Source organism: Podarcis cretensis (genome assembly GCF_951804945.1).
Source record: "Podarcis cretensis genome assembly, chromosome: 8".
Classification (NCBI taxonomy): domain Eukaryota; kingdom Metazoa; phylum Chordata; class Lepidosauria; order Squamata; family Lacertidae; genus Podarcis; species Podarcis cretensis.
Window position 1 is genome coordinate 56581835 of NC_137177.1, and position 23558 is coordinate 56605392.

At 41.2% G+C, this 23558-nt stretch overlaps 2 protein-coding genes across 5 annotated transcripts in view; one reads left to right on the top strand and one right to left on the bottom strand.

Moving 5' to 3' along the window:
• SDR42E1 (short chain dehydrogenase/reductase family 42E, member 1) overlaps positions 1-23558 on the bottom strand; it is a 582710-nt gene that overhangs the window by 25778 nt on the left and 533374 nt on the right. The window contains exon 1 of one of the 3 annotated variants that reach the window (XM_079988871.1): positions 742-876. The exons of 1 other annotated variant lie outside the window; for it this stretch is intronic. The gene's annotated coding sequence lies outside the window, so the exon portion shown is untranslated. Of the gene's footprint in view, positions 1-741; positions 877-23558 lie in introns of those variants that run through there. One more of the 3 variants, XM_079988874.1, reaches the window with a different exon arrangement.
• HSD17B2 (hydroxysteroid 17-beta dehydrogenase 2) lies at positions 3008-21732 on the top strand. 2 transcript variants are annotated; one of them, XM_079988895.1, is made up of 5 exons: positions 3014-3662; positions 6720-6932; positions 9003-9188; positions 14275-14412; positions 20884-21732. In XM_079988895.1, the coding sequence occupies exons 1-5, from the start codon at positions 3383-3385 to the stop codon at positions 21240-21242; spliced, it is 1176 nt and encodes a 391-aa protein (XP_079845021.1). In that variant the 5' UTR covers positions 3014-3382; the 3' UTR covers positions 21243-21732. The 2 variants fall into 2 exon arrangements, with proteins under 2 accessions (XP_079845022.1, XP_079845021.1); XM_079988896.1 differs by lacking the exon at positions 6720-6932 and having other exon boundaries at positions 3008-3662.

The following is a 23558-nucleotide window of genomic DNA, read 5'->3' on the forward strand; positions in this document are numbered from 1 at the left end:
CCGGACAGAAAATGTTCACTCAGGCAACCCAGCCAGGTGTGGCGCCGGTTTACGCATGAGCAACCCCTAGAACCATCACAAATAGTAAACAAAAATATTATATTAGGGTAAATTGCTTGTATAGATAGATGATAGATAGATATGGGGAAATGTCCACTAAAATGCCGAGGAATGGAAGAAATGGAGAGATATCGAAATTGGCCAAGACTCATCCATTCTGTTCCTGAGCTCACTAATACTCAACCTTGTGTATCAATATGGCTCTGCATTTCCACCCCTATGCCATATTTTCAGATTATAGTTGATAATTAGAGCTATTGGTGATGCCTTTGGACTGATTCCAAGGCTGCTAGTTTCTGCCTGAGCTTTTGGAGGAGTTTCTACCACAGCCCCAATGTTTGTTCTCTTTTTATAGCCCCAGAAAAGCAGGAACTGTACTCTGGAGGTATTATTCCAGCTATTTCTCTGCTACAGTTACTTCCCATTTCAAAAGCTTGAGAAATGGAGACGTCAAGAGTTTTTGTCTTCATTGTTCCCCGAACGGACTGTTGCTTTCTTGTAAACTCGTCTGTGTCATTTAAATAGGTAAACCGAATGCTGACGCACAGAAACAGAACAAAGATGTTCACAGTCAAAGACCTAAAACATGGGAAAGTGCCCTTTCTCTCCTCTTCTCTGCCACCAGAACAAAGCTGTGAGAGCTTTATTTGTGTCATCTGAAGTCTCTGCAACTGTGCTTACCTGGGGATCTGCTTTCCAGAAGGAGAGAAGCCTCTGGATCTTTAGGGCTGGAGGATGCAGACCATCTCAGGTTTCATCCTTGGCGTCTTCAGGTAAGGCTGGGAAAGATATCTATAAGAAACCCCAGAGAACAGCAGCTGCAAGTGAACAAAATATTTTCTTCAGTGTTGGCTGGTGAACACTGAGACTGGTAGGGCACAAGGCAGGCAGATGGCGCCAGAACCAATGCCAGGCAGACCCACCACCTGACTGGTTGTAAATAAGACAGACAACTGGTTCTCAGAGTGGTTTCAACAACCAATCCCCCTTTCCAGTGAGCTTTGGGAACTGTAGCTCTGGGAGGGGAATAGAGGCCTCCTAATAACTCTCAAAACCCTTAAAAACTGCACTTCCCAGAATTCTTTGTGGGGAGCCAAGACTGTTTAAATGTATGGTGTGAGTATAGCCTGTGTGAAGAGATACTTCATTTTGTCTGTCTTGAATATCCCCCCATTCAGCTTTATTGGGTGGCTCCATTGGATTCCAGTAATATGATAGAACAGGGGAGGGTGTCTCTCTGTCCTTTTTCTCCACTACTGCTCCATTGCAGGTGTTTCTTATAAGCCCATGATCAGTGTGTGGATGTCTAGGAGAAGAGCTCCAGACCTCATTCCCAATAATCAGCAAACACCCACAGGCTTGAGTTTATTCCATAAGGCAGGCATAGGGGAAGTCATCACCATCAGTGATTCTGATGGTCTTGGGAACACTGAGATCCAGTGTGGTGTAATGGCCAGAGTACTAGACTAGGACCTGGGAGACCCAGGTTCAAATCTTCACTCAGCCATGAAACTCACTGGCTGACATTGGGCTGGTCACCGTTTCTTGGCCTTAAGCAAGAAGAGATGTTGGGAGTGGGAGAGAACAGCGTATGCCACTTTGAGCTTCTTAATGGAAAAGCTGGGATACGAATCTAAGAATTAAAATTTAGGGCAGGGAGAAAGGGCAGGTTTAGCTTGCACACTAATTTTTGACTGCTACAGTGTAATATTCATATATCCTATATTAATGCAGGGATAGCCAACATGGTGCTCGCCAGATGTTTTGGGCTACAACTTGTATAAGCTCCAGCCGCCATGGTCCCAACATCTCCAGGTAGGACTGGGAAATAATCTTGTCTAAAACCTGAGAGCAGGTATGGGAAAATGTTGGCCCATCAGATGTTCCTGAACAAGAACTCCCATCACTCCTGACTGTTGGCCATGCTTACTACGGCTGATGGGAGTTATAGTTCAGCAGCACCTGGAATGTCAAAGTTTCCCCATTCCTTCCCCAGAGAGCCACTGCCAGTAAGTATAGCCTGGTATCAGGAACCTGAGGCCCCTTACCTCTTATATTACTACAATTCCCATCATCCCCTGACCATTGGCCAACAACAACTGGAAGACTGCAGGAACAACACTCTTGCTTTGAAGGATTTCAGTCCGTGCTAATTAAGCAGCATTGTAGCAGCTAAGAACCAGTTGGTAGAGGAGCAGACACTGTAGGTTAGATACAGTTATAGTTTTCCTCAGACCCATTGCAATTAATGGGCATGCCTAATATAGTTCCATTGCTTTCAGTGGGACTACTCTGCATAGAATTCAGTAGGATACAGCTCTGCATTAAGGATAGTGGGTAAATCCAGGGTTGTTGTTTTTTGTATTTTAATGGGAAACCATCTAATTCACATTCTTTGAACCAATATGCGAAATCTTTCTCCTTCAAAATTCACCCTTCACCAAATTTTGCAGTACAGTTCTCCAGCCAGCCAGTGTGTACCAGAAATGTACATAAGATTGCATACATTAAAGGAAAAAACAACTTATAGAAGTGCATTACGTTAGAGAAAATTCTTGCAAAAGTGTGGATAACATGCATTCAGAAATGTGCATGTTGGGGAGAAAGGCACACCAAACCAATGACATTTTTTTCATGAGGATTAACAAAAAAAAAATTTCAAAATTGCTGCAAAAAAAATGTGGAGACAGATCCATCCTTTCTTGCATTTGTGAAATAAGCAAAGTTGAGAGGTGAGCATCAAAGGACAGCACAGAAACTCTCTAAACTAATGATGCACATCCATCCATCACTCCCCACCCCCACTTTTCCTCTTAAGAGTGACACCTGTAAGCCTGCAAATGATGTAAGAGCTGTCGAATGCCTTGGGGTGTGCTGCTTCATGTTCACTCTTATCCTCCTGCCTCTGTCAATCATTACCCAAGCTGTGTGTCCCTTAGAAGGTGGAGTCTTCTTGGAATAAGATTACAAAGAAAAAAGAAAGGTGAGAGGAAATGTCATAGGGTTTTGCCCTATTTGGCAAGCAGCTCAGATAAGCCACCCCACGCTTATCTGTATGTATGTATGTATGTATGTATGTACATACATACATTCATTCAGGAGACAGTTGCTCTTGCAACTTCCTTGCTTGAAGTCCCTAAAGATCTTTCGCAACCCCATCTGCAGCTGACCCCTCCTCCCTTCATCCTCTTCGCACAGAAGATACAGCCCCTTATAGCAATGCATGCATTCTGAAGACTGCTAGGGGGTCGTTTTCTTTTTGTCCTATTCTGCTGTGCCTGGATGTTGCAGTCCTGTCTGTCTTCTGCCTGCGACCGCTGCCATGCACCACTCTGAAGCTGACAGCTCCCTGTTGATCTACATGGGTGCAGTGGTGCTCTACGGAGGGACGATCCTTTACCGAGCCAAAAAGAACTGTGTGGAGAAGGCAACCCCCTTTTCCTGGGGTCTCCTTTTGCTCCTTGCTTCAGGAGTCCTGTGTTTTGCCACGCTGAGAAGTTACCTGGGCTTGAGTTTGTTCTCGCTGATGTGCTCCCTCTTCTGCATTTACACATCCGATCAAGCCCTGCTCCCTGTGGACCACAAAGCAGTACTCATCACAGGTAAGGAGAAGGAAGAACTTTGGCTTTCATTAGCTCTTGAGAGAATTTTTTACGTTACTCAGTCATCTCTGAATTAGCACAGTTCTGACTCTCTTTCATCCCCAAGGCTTGCACCCTTTTATTTATTAGCATCCATTTCTCTGCTCCATCCTTTTCCAGGCAGGGGGCCTTTCAGGTGCAGAAATATCAGGCTGTTTGCTCCAATCAGGAGCCATATGAAATTTCTACCTTCTTAGCAGCACAGAACTGTGTATGTTCTCACTCCTTAAGTAAGCATTCATCAAGACAGCATGAGAATTACTGGAGGTCTGAACTGTGAATTGAGTTACGATGGTGGAGTTGGGGAATTTCTACTTGGGCTTTTTATTCAAAATGAGCTGGTGGTTCTGTAGCTAACAGAGAACCTAGGTTTACTTTTTGCAAATTTGGATAAAGCAAAGCCTTAGAGTGGGGAAAAGCACAATTTCATTTTTGACACAGATCTTTAAATGGTGCATCAGACTTGATGGATTGTGGCAAAACTGCTTCCAATGACAAAACGCTATGCGCCCAGATGCAGAATACTTATTTGCCTGTGGGTGTCTTGTTAAGGAAAGGACACTGCTATTCATTGGTCCCAGTGAGGTGGGAGGGAGAGGAAAGAGAAGGAAAACCCATCAATGGTTTCTAAAATAAATAAATAAGGGTCATTCACAAGGAACACCAGCAGACAGAACACAATGTTCACTTACGAGCTCTTGCATGCCTGTTTTCTGCATTATGCTGGAAGGTTGAGGCACACTGTGTTTCAGCAACACCTGGCTCATCTTTGAGTGTTAGATACAGGGGAAAAAAATCTCTCTCTTCATTTAAAAGGTTGGCACTGAGTCACTAACAACTGTAAAGCAGATTGTTGGAGAGGACCAGAGAGACGCTCCTCAGTCTAAGTGTACCAAATTAGGCAAACAAGTGATAGAATCACATCTGCAGTCTGTGTTCCCGTCGTAATTGTCCCAGCCAAGATCTGTGCTGTGTTGAAGCAGATGCAATACAAGAAGGGACAAGCAGAGAGAATGAGAACAAGTGGTTTATTCAGAAGACATAGGCTTAAAAACTGATCTAAGCCACACTCTAGATTACTCATGCTATACAATATGATATCTGCACATTTTTATTCGTCTTAACCCCCCCCCATCATTATTAAAGTGCCTCATTCATTTGTCATTTACATTGAGTTTCTGACCCCCACCCCGCCCCCCAAAATAACTTCATGCCCACATCCTCCCCCCACCAACACCACTTTGCGAATTTAAATTCTCCCACCTGAGCATAGAGGATAGATTTAACCATTTTCTTCCCCTGTTGCAGCCTTCAGGAACATCTCTTTCTGAAGCTGGAGTTTGCATTTGGGAGGAAATCTCTCACTGAGACCAGCAGGGAATTCCCCCCTAAAGCTAATTCCAAGTTCAGTGGAAGGATTTTACTCAAGACTGCATCAGGGGGAGGGAATGACTTCCTGTCCCTCCCATGTCCCCTCCTTCATTCCCTTTCGCTGGTGCTATTCCTCAGCTGCCTCCCACCGGTCTAGCATTGTGCAGGTCCACCGCCGCTTGGCCCCTTCCACCGCCCTGACCTGACAACTACTCCTTCCCCCTTTTCCTCTGGGCAAGGGGCTGGAGCTGTGGCTTGTCACCCATGGAAGCCAGGCATCTACCCCTGCCCCCTGCCCATCTACATGAGTCAAGGGGAATAGCAGCACCAGAGGCCGATTGCAGGGAACCCCCCTCCACAAAAGGTGGGAGGATTTGGTGTCCTTGAAAGTATATGTGCCCCCCACCCCCACCTCTTTATTTTGACCAACCTGTCCCATATTTTGCCCAACCAAAGATGGCAATGCTAGTCTCCACTGTTCCTCATTCCAGGGCAACCAAATATTCGATAAGCACCTAGAACCCCTTAGAAGTTATGGCCTTTGCCTGGCTAATTCAAGAATGGGTTCCTCAGTTAGATTTTAACCTTTGCTGGATCCAGGAATCAGAAGAGACTAACCAGTTTCCTGACTGAGCATTCACTTAAGTGCAGAACAACAGTATTACTATAAGTCAGAACAATATGGGTGTTCACCAGCACACAACTCCCTGTACCACTCAAATCAACATTCCCATAATTATAGAGATATCAGCTCTCAGCTACGCCTTATTGTTCCTTTTCTGTATGCAAAGAATGACTCCCAGATACCATCTGAGCACAGTGTACCTTCTTTGGTGGCCAGAGCAATCTGAAAACAAGTCACACAGGGATGCATAAGCAATGGTGAAGAAATGCAGAAAGTGTTGTGTTAAAAAAATGCTAAGCAATAGTAATGTTAGCATAGCATAGCCCTGAATGGGAAAAAGTGTGTATTTGAAGTGTAATGATGCCCTCAAGCAGGACATGAGTGTAAGAGCACTCTGCCCATCTGTGATCTCCTCATAGTGGAGGTAGAACGTAGCCATTGTGGCTATGAGTTTTTGATAGCCTTATCCTCCCTGAGTTTGTCTAATAGCCTTCTAGTGACATCCCAGTTGGCAGCTTTCACTGCCTCCTGCAGGAGTGAGTTCCATTGTTTAATCATGCACTGCATGAAGGTACTTTCTTTTCTGTGTCTTGAATGGATGAAGGATGGAGAAATGAGTGTGAAGTTGTGTGTGTAGAAACCATTGGCTTTTGCATGGCTGGAATGCAGTCTTATTTTCCCCCTAGCCCCACCTACCTTTGGCATGCATCTCCTAGGGCATTTCCCATGACAGAAAGCAGGTCTTGGTATGAAAAAGGTTTCTTATACCTACACTGCGCTTGCTTGCTTGCTCTCTTACCCACTCTCACACACAAATACAGCCTCGTTGTCTGCTGTGTTGGAAACATAAATGAGTGCTGTACTATTGCCAGCTCAAATATTTAGCTTGTGGCTTAGTTTGCAGTTTTGTTCCTTTATTGATTGTGTTTATTTTAATAATTGCATCCTGCTTTGAGAACTGTGATGGTTATAAGTCAAGGCCATGAGTAGCATAAATAAATAGAAGAAGTAATCTTTTACAGGAAGCGACAGTGGCATTGGACATGCATTGGCGAAGTACCTGGACAGTTTAGGATTCACCGTGTTTGCCACCGTTCTGAATGAGAGAGGGCCTGGTGCAGAAAAACTGAGGCAGTCCTGCTCGGATAGACTTTTTGTTCTGCAACTAGACATCACCAATTCGGTGCAGATTAAAGAAGCGTACCTTGAAGTAAGAAGGAAGTTGCAAGGTGCAGGTATGTTCTGTGAAGGGAGTGTACACAGTCCTCGTGGGTGTTGCTTGTGATCTGAAATGACGTTTTGCAAAGTTTCAAATGTTGTCTTGGTTGATCTAGGCCTCAGGATTCCAACACTCCTATTTCGAAATCTGACATGCCACTTGGTGCAGAAATTAGATGCTGCTTGCATTTGGAATACATGAACATACAATGAAGCTGAATGTTGGAAGATTGATGGCAGATAAAAGAAAGTACCAACCTAGATGGCTTTAAAAGAGAATTCAACAAATTCATGGAGAAGAGCGCTCTTGATGGCTATCAGTGATGGCTATTTTCTGCAATGGTTCTGAATACCAATTGCTGGAAACGGCAGGAGGGAAGAGGGCTGTTCTTGTGCTCAGATCCTGCTCTCTCCTTTCCCAGAGGCATCTGGTTGGCCACTGTGAGAAACGGATGCTGGACTATGTAGGCCATTGACTTGGTCCAGTAGGCTCTTATTATTATCTGAAAGCTGAGCCAACATAATTCACAATATGTAACCAAAGCACAGCCAGCCTTTGAAATTTACCTTTCTTCTGCACTTTGCAGTATACTGTATTTCTGCAGCCATGTAATGCACACAAAAAAAGCATGTGCTGGGCTAAAGTGTCCATAAAAATACATAGATTCATGAAAATTGCACACACAAATGCATTGCGTATTATATAAAATACATAAAAGCCCCTTGCACAGACTTTAAAATACAAGCATCCATTATTAGAATGCACCATGAAACAGTCCCACTAAAACATAAAAAGTGTCCTCAATTAAAATTAACAATAAAAGAATCCTATAAAAGCAACACAGTAATTAGTAATACAGTGGTACCTCGGGTTACAGACACTTCAGGTTACAGACTCCGCTAAAGCGGTACCTCATGTTAAGAACAGTTTCAGGTTAAGAACGGACCTCCAGAATGAATTAAGCTCTTAACCCGAGGTACCACTGTACTTTAATAATGGATGCTTGTATTTTAAAGTCTGTGCAAGGGGTTGTTAAACGTTGTAAACCACACAGAAGTCTATTTCAGCATAAACCATGCAAAAACCTATTTTAGCATTGAGCAGCATAGAAATTAAATAATGATACCAGCTGCCTGTTGCTTCCTCTTCTCTGCAGTCAGATGTTGTCAAATCAACTATCAAATGGATTGCTATATGTCAAGATGTTCTCAGATACTGACACTTCAACATCTTTGGGTCAAAGGCTGCTGTTAATTAGCACATACTGGTATATCTGCTGCATATTTGGAGACAATTCAGCGTGAGGGATGGATTGATCAGTCCATTTTGGTTTCTCTGAGGGGTTTTTTTTAAGTCTTCATGGAAATTTACAAGCATTTTAGTGCAAATTGTTCACTATATACACATCCTGGTATGCAATTCTGCCTGATATACACATTTTTGCAAAGCCATATCCCTGTATTCAGTGCTGTTTTTCTAGAAAAAAGAGGTGCCAGAGCTCACCATGAACTTTTCCCTTGTTCTCTTAGAATGGCAATGGCACCCACCTAAGAGTTGCCAGAGCTGAGCTCCAGCTGAACAAAATATCCCTGGATTCTTGTATGGTATTCTCATTAATTTTTGTGTTTTATGGAGACTTTCCACTAATGTATTTTATAGACATTAGTTGCTTGGCACTTTCCAAACCAACATGCAAATGGTACCACAGCCATCCTTTGAAATTTGCATTTTTCCATTTTTCAATGTAGGTCTCCAGCCATGTAAGCCAACTAATGTATATAATAATGCATACAGTAGGGTACAATAGGCATAAAAGTCATGTATTAGTTAAACCTCCTTGCAAAAAAATGCATTGCATTACTGGAAATTGTGTTGCAAAAAAATGTATATATTAGGCAGAAATGTGTGCAAAAATTTGTATATTATGTGAAATTTGAATTAAAATCCTGATGAATTCTCATGATGACTTTTTTTTTTTAGAAAAATCTTGAACAAAGGTGCTGAACCGAAGAATGGAAAAAATGAGAAAGTGAGAGCAGCTGAAATTGTCAGATTTGTATAGCCTTGTTTCCTTCTTCCTTGCCAGATCTCTGGGGTGTCATCAACAATGCTGGGGTCCTGGGTCTCCCGGGAGATGGCGAACTGCTCCCTATGCAATCTTACAAGCAGTGCATGGATGTCAATTTCTTCGGTCCCGTTGAACTGTCAAAAGCTTTCTTGCCATTGCTCCGCAAGTCCAAAGGAAGGCTTATTAACATTTCAAGCATGGCAGGTGAGTCAAACAAAATATGTTCATGCCATTCATATATTTACAGGCTTGCTATTCTAGGCTGGCTGTTCTCTGCTCACCATCCTGCTGTCTTTATTCCTGTCGCAGATGCCCAGTGTGGGAGGATTCCCAGTTGAAAACTCCACTCCTGCAAAAACAGTAACAACAATGTGCAAGTCAAGATTGAATGGATGGAAGTTAGGACAGAGCACACTAGGGCAGGCTTCCATATAACTGTCTAGCCTGGAAGTGGTGGTTGCTGGGATGGAGACCATAGCCTTCATGGTTAGACCCAAACACAGGGCTCAACTTCCTTTCCCCCCACCAAGAGGAGAAAGATGGCTTCCCCGCTCCCCATAGAAAAACAACTGAGAAATCTGAGGTTTTAGCATAGCTGTGATGGGACAACATAATGTTCTACCACACAAAGGTAGCAGCAAAGCCCAATCCATCTAACTTACATCTTTTTTCATATGACTAGTGTGATGATGATGATTAATATTAATAGTGTGATTGTTTTACTGCTCGCAGATTTTGGCACTCCCTCCTGAGAGAAGCTCGACTGACTCTCTTCTTGTTCCAGCTATTTTTTTTTTTGTTCCAACAGGCTTTGGGGAACTGACTGCCTATCATGAAAGGGCTGGTGCCAGGCTATTTTTATTGGAATTATTTGTGTGGTTTTAATAGAGTTTGTATATGTACAGTGGTACCTCAGGTTACATATGCTTCAGGTTACATATGCTTCAGGTTAAAGACTCCGCTAACCCAGAAATAGTGCTTCAGTTTAAGAACTTTGCTTCAGGATGAGAACAGAAATTGTGCTCTGGCGGCATGGCAGCAGCAGGAGGCCCCATTAGCTAAAGTGCTCTTCAGGTTAAGAACAGTTTCAGGTTAAGAATGGACCTCCGGAACGAATTAAGTACTTAACCTGAGGTACCACTGTATATAGTTTTAGGTCTAACAACATTTTTTTTAAAAATGATAGTTTTTTCTATGTTTTTGGCAGTTCCTATTTTTATATGTAAGCCTCTCGCCTTCTGTTGGATGTCATAGTTCCTGCATCCCCTGCGGTGCCCCATAAGCTCTGCATCCGGTACAATTGCACCATTCACGCTCCCCTAGATCTACCTTTGCACAGGTCAGAGCTTCTGTACCCCTGGTGCATACTGTTAAAGACATTAATTGTCCTTAGCTTTAATTTTTTGACAGTTCCAATAAAGACAATGTAGCAATTTTTCCAAACATATTACTTAAAAGTGGACCCTATTTCAGAGCCATAAGAAGATAACATTATGAGATGTGTTCCTACAGAATAGGGAACAGCACATTATGCATCTTTTAGAAATCTCACTTCTCTTTGGGGGCCTGTTAAACATTTGAAATAATGGAAACATGACTTGCTCGAGGCACTGTTGTCTGCGAGCCAAGGAAATTTGTGTTGGAATCTCTTCAGACTACAAGGTTTCCTTCCTGACAGTCGGGATTGATGAAGACAGGGTAAAGCGAGGCAATTGGAAACTTGTTAAAAATGTTCCTTGACCTCCTGTCTGTTGCTTTAGGCTCCATCTCCAGCAATGGCAGGAGTCCAATTGCTGAGCCAAATGGCGTATGTATTCATCAATTTCAGCAGGTGAAAAAATCCGGTTTGTCAAAAGTGTCAGCATCACTTTCGGTTTTGCAAAATGAGAAAACAGCCAACTGAAGAGCATTTGGAACAACAAGCTGCTAAATATGTAACCAAAATATCCACAAACTCACTGACTAACTTCCTGTTGTATGTGTGTACTTGTAGAGATCATGAAAAATGTAGTTGGGTTTGCATTATAATGGGAACCTGCCTCATTTTTCCAGAAGATGTATTTCCAGAAGAATACATCAACAGAAATACAGCTATCCTTGAAAATTGTGCTTCTCCAAATTTTGCCATCAAGTGCATATTAGAGAAAATCAGGGGGAATGCATAATTTAGTGGAAATAACATACAAAGATGTGTTTATATTTGGAGAAACGGCTTGCAAAAAATGTGAATATCAGGCAAAATTGAATACAAAAGTTATGTGTATTAATTGTTATTGCTGCAGCAACAAGCAAACTGTTTGTACAGATGCATCCAGATCAGTGTTCTATTTCTAGAAAATTTGGTGCCGGAACTTACCATGCACGCCTCCCTTGCTCTCTTATAATGGCAATGGCGCCCACCTGAGAGGAGCTGGAACAGAGTTCTGGTGAGTGCTGGCTGAAAAAAAAAAAAAAAAGCCCTTATCAAGATTGGTGATCTATCAGTGCACAAGGGCTATAACCTTAAAACACAAAGAAAAAAGAATGTTGATTGAGTCACACTGAGATTGGCCTTTTTGCAGTGTTTTATTAGTGTAAGTTTTCATTAGACATGAATGAATATGCCACTGTAGGTCTCTTTCAGCTTCTGATTTTTCCAGCCTTAAAATCAGTTCTCCACATTTCCATAACAGATCACATCATTTTAAAAAGCCCCCATGAATATTTATTGTCTGGACAAAATATAAAGACTTACTAGAAAGTAAGACCCCGAGATGGCTATCACCAATGGAGGCTAAGGCCCGGAAAAGACTCAATATGGAGGCCTGCTGGCCGAAATATTGGGAAATAATAGAAAAAAATGGAGACAAATGGAGGTTGCAGAGCATGGAGAAATTAAAGAATAAGGTGCAAGATTGGTTACATTACGCTCAAATTCAAGAGGTTTTTATATTGGATAAAAAGATAGGATTCCAGGTGGAGAAGTCGAAACTAGAGACAGAACTGTTGGAACCAAAGACTAAGGTACTTTCGAGAATGTATAACTTGCTGCTTAAATGGAACACACAGGATGAGACTGTTAAATCAGCCATGATAAAATGGGCTCAGGATATTGGGTATAACATTATGTTTGAGGACTGGGAAAGGTTATGGACCACCGGAATAAAATTCACGGCATGTAATGCCTTGAAGGAGAATATTATGAAAATGATATATAGGTGGTACATGACCCCAGTCAAGCTTGCAAAAATATATCACCTGTCTGATAATAAATGTTGGAAATGTAGAGAGGCTGAGGGGACATTCTTTCACCTCTGGTGGACATGCCCAAAAGTGAGGGTCTTCTGGGAAATGATCTATAATGAACTAAAAAAGGTATTTAAATATACCTTTGTTAAGAATCCGGAGGCCTTCCTCTTGGGCATTGTCGGCCAGAAAGTGTCAAAGAAGGATAGAAATTTCTTTATGTATGCGACAACAGCAGCAAGAATACTTATTGCAAAGTATTGGAAGACACAAGACTTGCCCACACTGGAAGAGTGGCAGACGCAATTGATGGATTATATGGAATTGGCTGAAATGACTGGCAGAATCCGAGACTTGGGAGAAGAAACAATGGAAGAGGACTGGAAGAAGTTTAAGGACTATTTACAAAAACAATATAAGTTGTATGAATGTTAAGTATCTGCACGATTTAGAAAATCTCAGTTCCAGCAAATAGATTTTGTAAAATAGAAAATTAAGTTATAAGTAAGAAAAGGTCGAAATTTAAGGCAACAATATGTTTAAATTTAAGGTATGAGTAAATGATAAAAATTATCTTAAATTTAGAAGTATAATAATTGGAAAGTACAAAATAAGGTATGAAACAAGGTAATAATTTGCTGATATTTTTAATATAAATAATGCAGGGTAAAGGAGATGTGAGGAAGTCCAGTTATATAAAAAAAAATTGTATTGAATGGTTGGTTTTTTTCTTTTTCTTTTTTCTTTTTTATTTCTTTTTTTCTATATGGTTTTTTGGTGTATTTGTTTTGGCTTTTTTGTGTACTATTTTTTGGTGAAGGGATCTTGTATGAAAATTTAATAAAATATTTAAAAAAAAATAAAAATAAAAAGCCCCCATGAAAATTCATCAATATATTAGGGCAAATTTATCATAATACACATACATTTGTATGCAATTTTGCAAAATGTACACATTTTTGTGATTTCCCATAACATAATGTATCTTAATCTTATTTTCATTAATATGAGCATCTGCAGATGTGTGACAGATTGCCTGTTCGGGTCTAGGAATTAGTGTTAAGACTTTCTCCCAGTTAAACCAGAATTTGGGTGGAGTGTGATGCAGAACAGAGTGAACACTAGAACAATAAATTGAAGGGAACAGAGCAAACCCATCCCTAGGGAAAATCTTAATGCAATGGTTTCATGTCAACTACGTATTGCTGGGGACATGTGGATTGGATTGGCAGTGACCATGCATCTCCCCATACCATAGATTGGGTCATAGCCATTATGCAACACCAATTCCATCTGTGTCAATTGCAACAACAGTCACTGTTGCAGGAGAAACAGGGCTTTACTTTACCCTTCTGTGCATTCTTGTCACTGCCCTTTTGTTCCATTATACGCAGTCCCTGCTCACCGGAGTACATAGTAATGAGGTTTAACGAAGTCAATCTGACCTCAGTATTGGAATTACCGTAGCTAAGGAAGTTAAAGGGAGATAACTTGGATTTAGCACGTATCTCCTGAGAACAAAAACCGAGATAGGCTGCTAATAAAGCAGAAACACTTATCGTTCCATCTATCTTGCTTCTTTGGAAAATTTTCAATCAGGTAATTAGAGAAGAGTTATTGCCTTCCTGCTGGTGTGCATTCAAACAAGTACATTCAGAGCTTCAACAATCAAAGGTACAGCTTTCTGAATTAAAATTTGGAGACATTCTCCATTCCAAAAAAATAACTGCTGGAGCCGACCAAAGGCTTATCAAGTTCACCATCCTCTTTTCACACCTCCCAGACCAAGAGACAAAGTGAAGACTATCTAGCCTTTACAACCCCTAAATTTTGCCCTGCAGCTCTCCAACCAAAGGATGTGTATTTAAAAATGTGTAGCAACATATTATTTTAGTGTGAAATTGCTTGTAAATAATGCATATGTTGGGCAAAATTGGGTACAGAAATGTGTATATTAGGAGCAATGTACACGAAAATGAATATGAATTTCCATGCAGGCTATAACTAACGTTGAGCTATGCGATAATCCTTCAGTCTCAGAAGACTGTTTTTATTGCTCCCATAGGAGGTATCCCCATGCCAGGCTTTGCTGCCTACGGTGCATCCAAAGCAGCCTTATCCATGTTTTCTGGAGTCATGAGGCAAGAGCTCTCCAAATGGGGCATTAAAGTATCTGTGCTTCATCCATCAGGCTTCAAGACATGTAAGTTGCTGGTACTTCACCTGGTTCTCTAGCTCACGATGGGGGTGGGGGAACCTCCTTGGAGTCAGCCAAAACCATGAATGGCACAGAAACACCAGTGTCACCCACAGGAACGTGCAAACCTGTACTTCGCTATTGAGGGTCCCAGGTGGAGTCTTAGTGATAGGTTGCATAGGGCAACACTTCTAGGAGTTCATCAATCATCCTCAAAAGGGGCAGACTTTTATTTCCCCTTCCACAGAGGTGGCTGGCCTCAAAGGGTTGTCTTCTTGTATAAATGCCAGTTTCCTAGAGGTCAAGGGAAGACTTGGGCTTATTAGATTCTAACCAGGCAGCTACCGTATTTTTCGCTCCATAAGACACACCTAGTTTTTAGAGGGGGAATGCAAGGGAAAAAAATTATTTAAAGGGAGCGCTGAGCAGAGCCTGTATGCATCCCACGCTCTGGTCAGCTGTCCCATTCACGAATCGTGAGGAGCATGTGTGCGGTGCTTGCAGGCTTTTCCCCAAGGAGGAAGAAGGGCAGCCCTTCACTGATGGGCTGCCTTTCTCCCTCGTGGAAAAGCCCCCAAGAGCTGCACACACGCTCCACACAGCTCTTTAAAAGGAGAGCTGACCAGAGCCTGGGATGCATACATGAAGAGCCCCATGCCCTGCGGAGGCTTCGTGCGGCTAAGCCAGAAGCTAGAACAGCTAGAGGGAGCACTAGAGATTTCACCCCTCCCATATCCAAGAATCTGCTGATGAGTCTGGTGATTTTCCAGAGAGGAGGGGCAGTGTTCTCTCTACTTATTCCACTCCAGCCTAACATCAGTCAGTCAGTCAGTGTGTTGGAGAGAGAGAGACTGAGTGTTAGAGATTGTGTGTATAGATAAGGTTGCTGCTAAGAGCAGCTGCAGACACTCAGTGCAGTTCAGTTTTTTAGTTTAGACCTCATTTAGCTCTGTATATAGTTGTATATTATAGTTGTAGATAGAATAAAGAAGATATTCTACAGAGCTGCTCTCCGAGTCGTTTATGCTCTGCTATACTCTGCTATACTCTGCTGTGCGACGACTGTCTTCTTGTGGGAGTGAATCCGGTGCTCACAACACTAAGCTGTGAGTCCACAGCACTTTGACCTGTTCCTGTGCAGAAGGTGGTCTCTGGAAGTGCTACCCAGCTCGCCTAGCCCAGTCGGGGTTGAAGTGGATGAGTCCAGTTAGTGGCACTGGCTCAACTCCACGCTCCACGCGGCTCTTTAAAAGGAGAGCTGACCAGAGCCTGGGATACATACATGAAGGGCCCCGTGCCCTGCGGAGGCTTTGCGTGGCTAAGCCAGAAGCTAGAACAGCTAGAGGGAGCGCTCCCTCTTGCTGTTCTGGCTTCTGGGATAGCCGTGCAGTCTGCATTCGCTCCATAAGACGCACACACATTTCCCCTTACTTTTTAGGAGGGGAAAAGTGCATCTTATAGAGCGAAAAATACGGTAATTTGTTTGAGAAGGTTTATTGCCAAAGTATGATGTCTTTGAACCATATTGTCAGGAAAGCATTGTTTAATGTCTGGATGAAATACAAAGATTTATTGGAAAATAAAACCCCTAGGTGGCTCTCACCTATGGAAGCAAAGGCCTTAAAAAAGCTTAATATGGAATCTAACTGGCCAAAATATTGGGAAATTCTGGAGCAGGAGGGAGATAAAGTGAAATTGCAAAGCTATGAGAAACTTAAGGATAAGGTGCGAGACTGGTTACATTATTTTCAAATAAGAGAGGCCTATCATTTGGACAGGAAAATTGGTTTCCAGGTGGAAAAATCAAAGTTGGAAACAGAATTGTTAGAACCCAATGCTAAGATATTGTCGAGAATGTATAACCTGCTGTTGAAGTGGAATACTGAGGATGAAACGGTAAAATCTGCTATGATAAAATGGGCACAAGACGTTGGTCATAACATTATGTTTGTTGACTGGGAACAGTTGTGGACCACCGGTATGAAATTCACGGCATGTAATGCCTTAAGAGAGAATATTATGAAAATGATATATAGGTGGTACATGACCCCAGTCAAACTTGCAAAAATCTACCATTTGCCCGATAATAAATGTTGGAAATGCAAAGAAACTGAAGGGACATTCTTTCACCTTTGGTGGACGTGCCCAAGGATCAAGGCCTTCTGGGAGATGATATATAATGAACTGAAAAAGGTATTTAAGTATACCTTCTTGAAGAAACCAGAGGCCTTTCTTCTGGGCATGGTCGGCCAATTGGTGCCAAAGAAGGATAGAACTTTCTTTATGTACGCTACAGCAGCAGCAAGAATACTCATCGCAAAGTATTGGAAGACACAAGATCTACCCACTCTGGAAGAATGGCAGATGCAAGTAATAGACTATATGGAACTGGCTGAAATGACCGGCAGAATTCGAGATCAAGGAGAAGAGCAGGTGGAAGAGGACTGGAAGAAGTTTAAAGTCTATCTACAAAAACACTGTAAAATCTTTGAATGTTGAGGACATTGAAAAGGAAAGAAGGGGTTCTAGTGACTGAGTTAAATAAGAGCACAAAGGGAGGGATCAAGAATCAAAATGAACAAAGATTGAGCTTGCTGAACTAATTATTACATAGAATACAAGATCGGGAGGCGGGTGGAAGTAAGGAAAATAAGGTTTTGAAGGTTATAATTGGAAAGTGAGTTTTTTTTGTGTGTTTTTTTATGTTAAAATCTCATTTTTTCTCTTCTTTTTTTGTCTATGTTTTCTTTTTCTTTTGTAATGTTTGTGAAAATTTTTCTTTTTGTAATGTTTGTGAAAATCCGCTTTTTTGTTCTTTTTTGTGAAAAATGCAATAAAAATTATTTAAAAAAAACAAAACAAAGTATGATGTCTTTGAATAGCCTGTGAACTAAAATGTGCAAAAGGAAATGTGGTTAGCTGGATGATCTATCATGGTTGCATCCTGCCTGAAATAGATCTTTTCATTCCACATTATGTTTTTGAAGCATTTGTCTTGAGGTGGCAAATTGGAACCTGTGTGCATGACTCAGAGGATAATTAAACCAGCACACATCAAGTCCAAGCATGCCATCAATTTCCCAGACAAAATTTTTATAATAGCATTTATAAATAAGTGAACTAGTCTTCAACTATCCAGGGAACTCCTGAGACCACACACACACACACACACACACACACACACACACACACAGAGAGAGAGAGAATAATATGGATTGAAAAGATGTTCATTCATTTCTGAAGCACAGTCCCCATGGATTTGTGTGTCATTGTGGCCTTTTTCAGTTGGTTCATTTGTTCCTTGGTGGCTCTTGTGAATGGCTGAATATCTGTCCATATCACAAATAAGTCTTGCCCTGTATCAACTGACTTTCCTAATCTCAAGGGGGAGATTGGACAGTATCTGTTTCGCTCAGAGATTCGAACTAGAATAGGGAAAGTGGTGGAATTCACTCTAGGCAGACAGAGCATCAAACTGGCCCATAGCACACTTGTCTTCTCTCTTTGCAAAACAGCAGCAGCAGCAGCAGCAGCAGCAGCAGCAGCAGCAGTAGTATACTGCCCTTTATCCACAGATGGGGTGGTTCACAACATACAATATATAGAAATCATTATATAGATATACTCATTTATACATAATAATTTTTTTTTAAAGTAATTTTTATTGGGTTTTCACATTTTAAAAACACACACAGATGAAAACAAAAACAAAACATGTATAATTTCATAACCTTACTTTCTTAACCCCACTCCCTGACTTCCCCCCACCCCCCCTTCATACATCCCAAATCCAATAATTAGCTCAGCAGGTTCTTATCTCTCTTCTTTAACATATTATTGTTATTTTTAAAATTAATTCTTATTACTTGGCCAAATTTTACTTGTCCAATTTTCTTATAAATATTAAGTCCTTTTCTAAGGTCGACCCAAATTCCCTTCCACGAATTTCCCCCTTTTTATATTGAATGTAGGTCATAATAGCCAAACACAAAAGTCATAAAAGTTTTAAAATTCTGTTCTCCCCTCCCTCCCTACCCTGGTTTCTGTCCCTTCCCAAATAGATGTCCACAAAACAGTTCTTAGCCTGGATTCCTCACATCAGAGGCCTTCAAATCTCTGTCAGTCTCTCTCTGCCGGTTTTGTTGGTAGCCCTCTTTGTTGGTCCTCAGTTCTCGAAGGAGCTCTGGCACAGTCTCATCAAATTTTCTTCCATCCAAAATACTTGGTAACAGCTGCTGCAACAAGCCAACTGATCTCCCATACTCAAAGAGGAAGCCCCAATCATATTTCTTGTTTCTTTTAAGTTCCAGTATTCCAAGTGTTCCATGGGCTTCCTCTTTCCACTTTCGCATCTTTCGCAGATTGGTAATCCCAAGATCTTCTTCTTTATGTTCTAGCAGTGTAGGCTTCAAATTGGTACTCTCCTGTAGTTTCTTAACTCCTTCTTCCCTCTCCTCCAGTTCCAAAAAAGTCTCCTCTGGTTCAGCTGCAGATTTTGTTTCAGTCAGATCCTTTATGCATTCAGCAGGGTTGCTTGTTTTAGAGTTCAAGGTTATAAGTTGTTTGCTCATAGCCATGCTTTGCTCTTGCAGTATTCCCACGAGAAGAAACATTCTTTCTATCTCTGCCTGTAATTTTCCATCTGTAGCCATTGTAATGTTTAAAAGTTTCCCCTAGGGGGATTCTAGTTACTTAATAGTCCTTTCCCAACAATCTGTTGCTTTGTTATTTGTAACTACTTTGTTCCCAAGCACTTTAATTCAAATATAGCAAATTTAGTCCAGAGAGATGTTAAACAATAAAAATTTTTAACTTTAACTGCCCGTTTGACAGCTCCTTTGACAGCTGTCAAACTCCTTGTTCCTTTTCCTCCAGCTCACACACAGGGGCACTCCCGGGTCGGGGGGGGGGGGGTCAGACAAAAGCTTCTAAAGTTCGACTCTTACTCTCCAGCACAAATCTTCTTCTGTCAAATTCATGGAATTAATGTCTTTTAACTCGTACCGAAGAAAAAAAGATCTCTCCACCTTAGTTCTCCAATCCTTGCTTTAAATCTTTTGTAAATAGAGGGGGTGCGGACTTCCCTTTAGCACATCCCCTGGTCGTACCGAATTTAAAGGTAAAAATTTTAAAGTCCAAATTCCATTCTACTCACGGGTTATTTCAAGTCCAAATTTCAGGGAAAAAAGTCAGCGCTCTCCGGCCATGGCTCGCGGCTTCGCTCCACTGCAGTACCACGCCACTCTCCGTACCCTCTCCGTAGCCTTTAAAAAGGCTCTTCGTGGGTCGGGGGGGCGCTTGAGGTGCCCACCGAGTCACCAAGTCCGCAGGCTTCCGCGCCTGCGGTTTCTAAGGGTCCCCGCGTCGCCGTCGCGGTGAGACCCGTCTGCAGCAGAGCCGATTCCCTCCGGAGCTCGGAGGGAATCCGCCATTAGCCGATCGCGCTAACCCGGAAGCTTTATACATAATAAAAATAAGGACAAAAGAAAACCAATACTCCTTCCCCTCCCACAACACATTTAGAAGGGCATTCCATGAAGAACCTTAATCGCAGTGACTTTCTGCAGATTTCACCAATACTGGTGTTTGTGTTTCTTAAGAATTTTTAGAATAGGACATTTGTTCCTATATGATTTAGTCAGCTACTCTCATCATCTTCACTGTCTGCTAACTGGGCACTGCTGAAATGTGTATTTGCTTCAGTTTGGGCCTCATTGATTTACTGTTGAGGCAATTAGCTTAGCCATTAACCACCATTAACATCCATTGTTTTATCGTTAACATTTCTCTCACCTTTCTGTCCATCATGACTTTGCCAAACACACACACAAAAAGGGCTGTCATTGTCCTACATCTTAATGTGGAATTTATTACTGTAACCAAAAAATGAGCTTTATTTGTATTTTGTGTGCATCAAAATGTGAGATGTATGCAGATATTTTTTATAAGAACATTGATCATTATGACATTATAATAAATGGTCATTTTTCCTACCATCCAGTTTATGCTTATTAATACATGTAAAAATATAATATGCATTCAAAAATGACAAAAGGGCGGTAACTCCATTTTTTATGTGTGTGTCTGTCACCTCCTCATTGTCACTTGAACAGACAGTAACCCTGAGGCAAGATATATACTTCAGTGGGCAACTGCCAGCTCATTGAGTTGTCATCATAAAAAAATGTAAGCAATAATATTATTTTCAAAAGGCTAAAGGACCAGCTTGGGAATGATTAAAAATAGCAAAATGAGAACTGAAGCAAAATGGTATGGGCACTGAGTCCATGGAACAAACTGGTACCAGGATTCGGATTACATCCCTAATCTAGCATGCATATGTTCCAATCTGTCACCTGGGGTAGTTCCTTTAGGAACCCCATATTCCTCTTTTTCTAGTTATTTTATTTTCATCAGAACACCTGATGTCCTATTATGAAACCTAGATGTTCAGCAGTGTTTTGTTCTGTCTTCCAGGTATCCAGGGAACTCCGGAGATCTGGAATAAGGAAGAACGCACCCTTCTTGAGAATCTCATGCCTGATGTGAAGCAAGATTATGGCGAAGAATACATCCTCAAGCTGAAGATGGCTCTCAATGCCATGCAATTTCTTTCTGTGTCAGATCTCTCTCCCGTGCTTTGTGATGTTTTACACGCATTATTGGCAGAGCGCCCATGTGGTTTATACACTCCAGGCAAGAATGCTTACAAATACCTTCTCATCTTCTGCTATTCTCCTCTCTGGTTTTATGACTTTTGCATAAGGAAAATGTTCAGCACCTCAGACATGCCCAGCGCTCTCAGAGCAGCAGAGAAAGCAAACAAGAACTTGTAGGCAGATACTGCCTGACTTAGTCATTTGTGTGTCAGGCTATTTAGCTGCCTTGTGAATGTTGGGAATCTTGCATTTCACGTGTTAAAAACACATTGGATGGATAAAAGAGGGGAATGTTTAGATTTAAGGCAAAAACGCTCTCTATTCAGTACATTGCACCTCTTATCTACTATTTTTGATACCTTTTTCTCTTGAGTTAGCTGAACTGAAACTCCTTTTTAAAAACATTTTATTAATTTTCCAAATATAACAAAAATAAAATTAAGAAACAATACAAAATAAAAACAAAATAAATTGACTTCCCCCTAGTCCCTTCCTTGGTTCCATTGTTAATCAACGTACCGCATGTCCATTGTAAAATTTGAGAACCATTTAAATTACTTATTATCCATTCATACAAAATTACAAGTAATCCTAAAACCCTGCTAATGTATTAACCTGTGTACAATGCTTCTGTATATATGCAATAAACATCTTCCATTCTTCCTTACATTTGTTGTCATCTCTTCCTCTTAGCTTCATTGTCAATTTTGCCATTTCAGCATGTTCCATTAATTTAACTTGCCAATCTTCTTTAGTTGGGACACCTTCTTTCCAATATTGTGCTAATAATGTCCTTGCAGCTGTAGTTGCATACATAAATAAGTTCTTTTGTGATTTTGGTAAGTCCACTCCTGTAGGTAAGCTTCTGGTTCTTTAATAAAGGTTATTTTAAGCATCTTCTTCAATTCATTATAAATCATTTTCCAATATTTCTTTATGATTTTGCAATCCCACCACACATGGAAAAATGTCCCTTCTATTGTTTTACATTTCCAACACTTGCTTTCCTTAGTTTTGTACATTTTTGCTATTTATTTTATTTTTTATGCTTTTGCTAATTTAACTGGCGTTAGATACCATCTAGGGATGTGGGTGGTGCTGTGGGTTAAACCACAGAGCCTAGGACATGCTGATCAAAAGGTCGGGGGTTCGAATCCCCCCGACCGTTGCTCGGTCCCTGCTCCTGCCAACCTAGCAGTTCGAAAGCACGTCAAAGTGCAAGTAGATAAATAGGTACCACTCCGGAGGGAAGGTAAACAGCGTTTCCATGCGCTGCTCTGGTTCGCCAGAAGCGGCTTAGTCATGCTGGCCACATGACCCAGAAGCTGTACGCCGGCTCCCTCGGCCAATAAAGCGAGATGAGTGCTGCAACCCCAGAGTCGGTCACAACTGGACCTAATGTTCAGGGGTCCCTTTACCTTTACCTTTAGATACCATCTATACATCATTTTCATATAGTTTTCTTTAATCGCCACACATGCTGCAAATTTTATCTCATTTTTTCCATAGTTTTCCCCATTCCTGCATCTGGATATTGTGTCCCACATCTTGTGCCCATTTAATCATAACTGATTTAACCTCTTCATCTTTCATTTCCCATTCTAACAACAGATTGTACATTTTTGATATTAATTTCCTTTTTTTTTTCCTGGTTGAAAATCCATTTATTTCTGAAACGTTCATTTCTCTCTCTCTTTTTTTTTTTAATGATAATTTTTATTATTATACATTTTATAAATTTCCCTCCAATTCTTCGTTCAATCCCGCATACAACAAATCATAGTTATTTTTTTGACTTCCTTCAACGTCTCTGACAATCATCCGTAGTTACACCTTTAATACACATTCCCTTCTTTCCTATCATTTTCTATTATTTCTCTCTGAAAAGTTGAAATTTCATATGGTAATCCTATCTTTTTATCCTTCTTAAATACTTCATTTAACTGAAAATATTGCAACCAATTTGTTACATTCTCTCTAACTTCATTAAATTCTTTCAGTTTTAATTGGTTTTCTGATTCAATTAACAACTCTCTATACATATGAGTATGCAGAGCGAGGCCAGCAAACACTATACCAGTTCCCCTCCACTCATTCAGTGAATGCAGCTGTGTCATTTGAGCAGTACGTAATAGATGGTTTCTGATCGGGTGAGATCACCCATAAACCAATCCAAGCAAGAGGCAGAAGCAGCAGCCTCGGTGAGGATCTTTTGGTCTACGTATTTTGAGCAGAAATAGTCACAAGCCCGAAATCACTAGCCCTCAAATTGATTGCCACACTGGAATGTGTGGAAACGCAGAAACTGGCAAATGACAATTTAATGGAAAGCTTGTACAATTAAAAAGCAGCTTTGTCATTGGCTAGAATGCTTGGAATTCTGCCACACCCACTGGAAAGCACCAGTGGCATTATAACATATAAAAACCTTGTTCACCCTAGGTTGGGCTGACCCAGGTCATCCTGGCAACAGTGTGGTCAGGTCATGCTGGT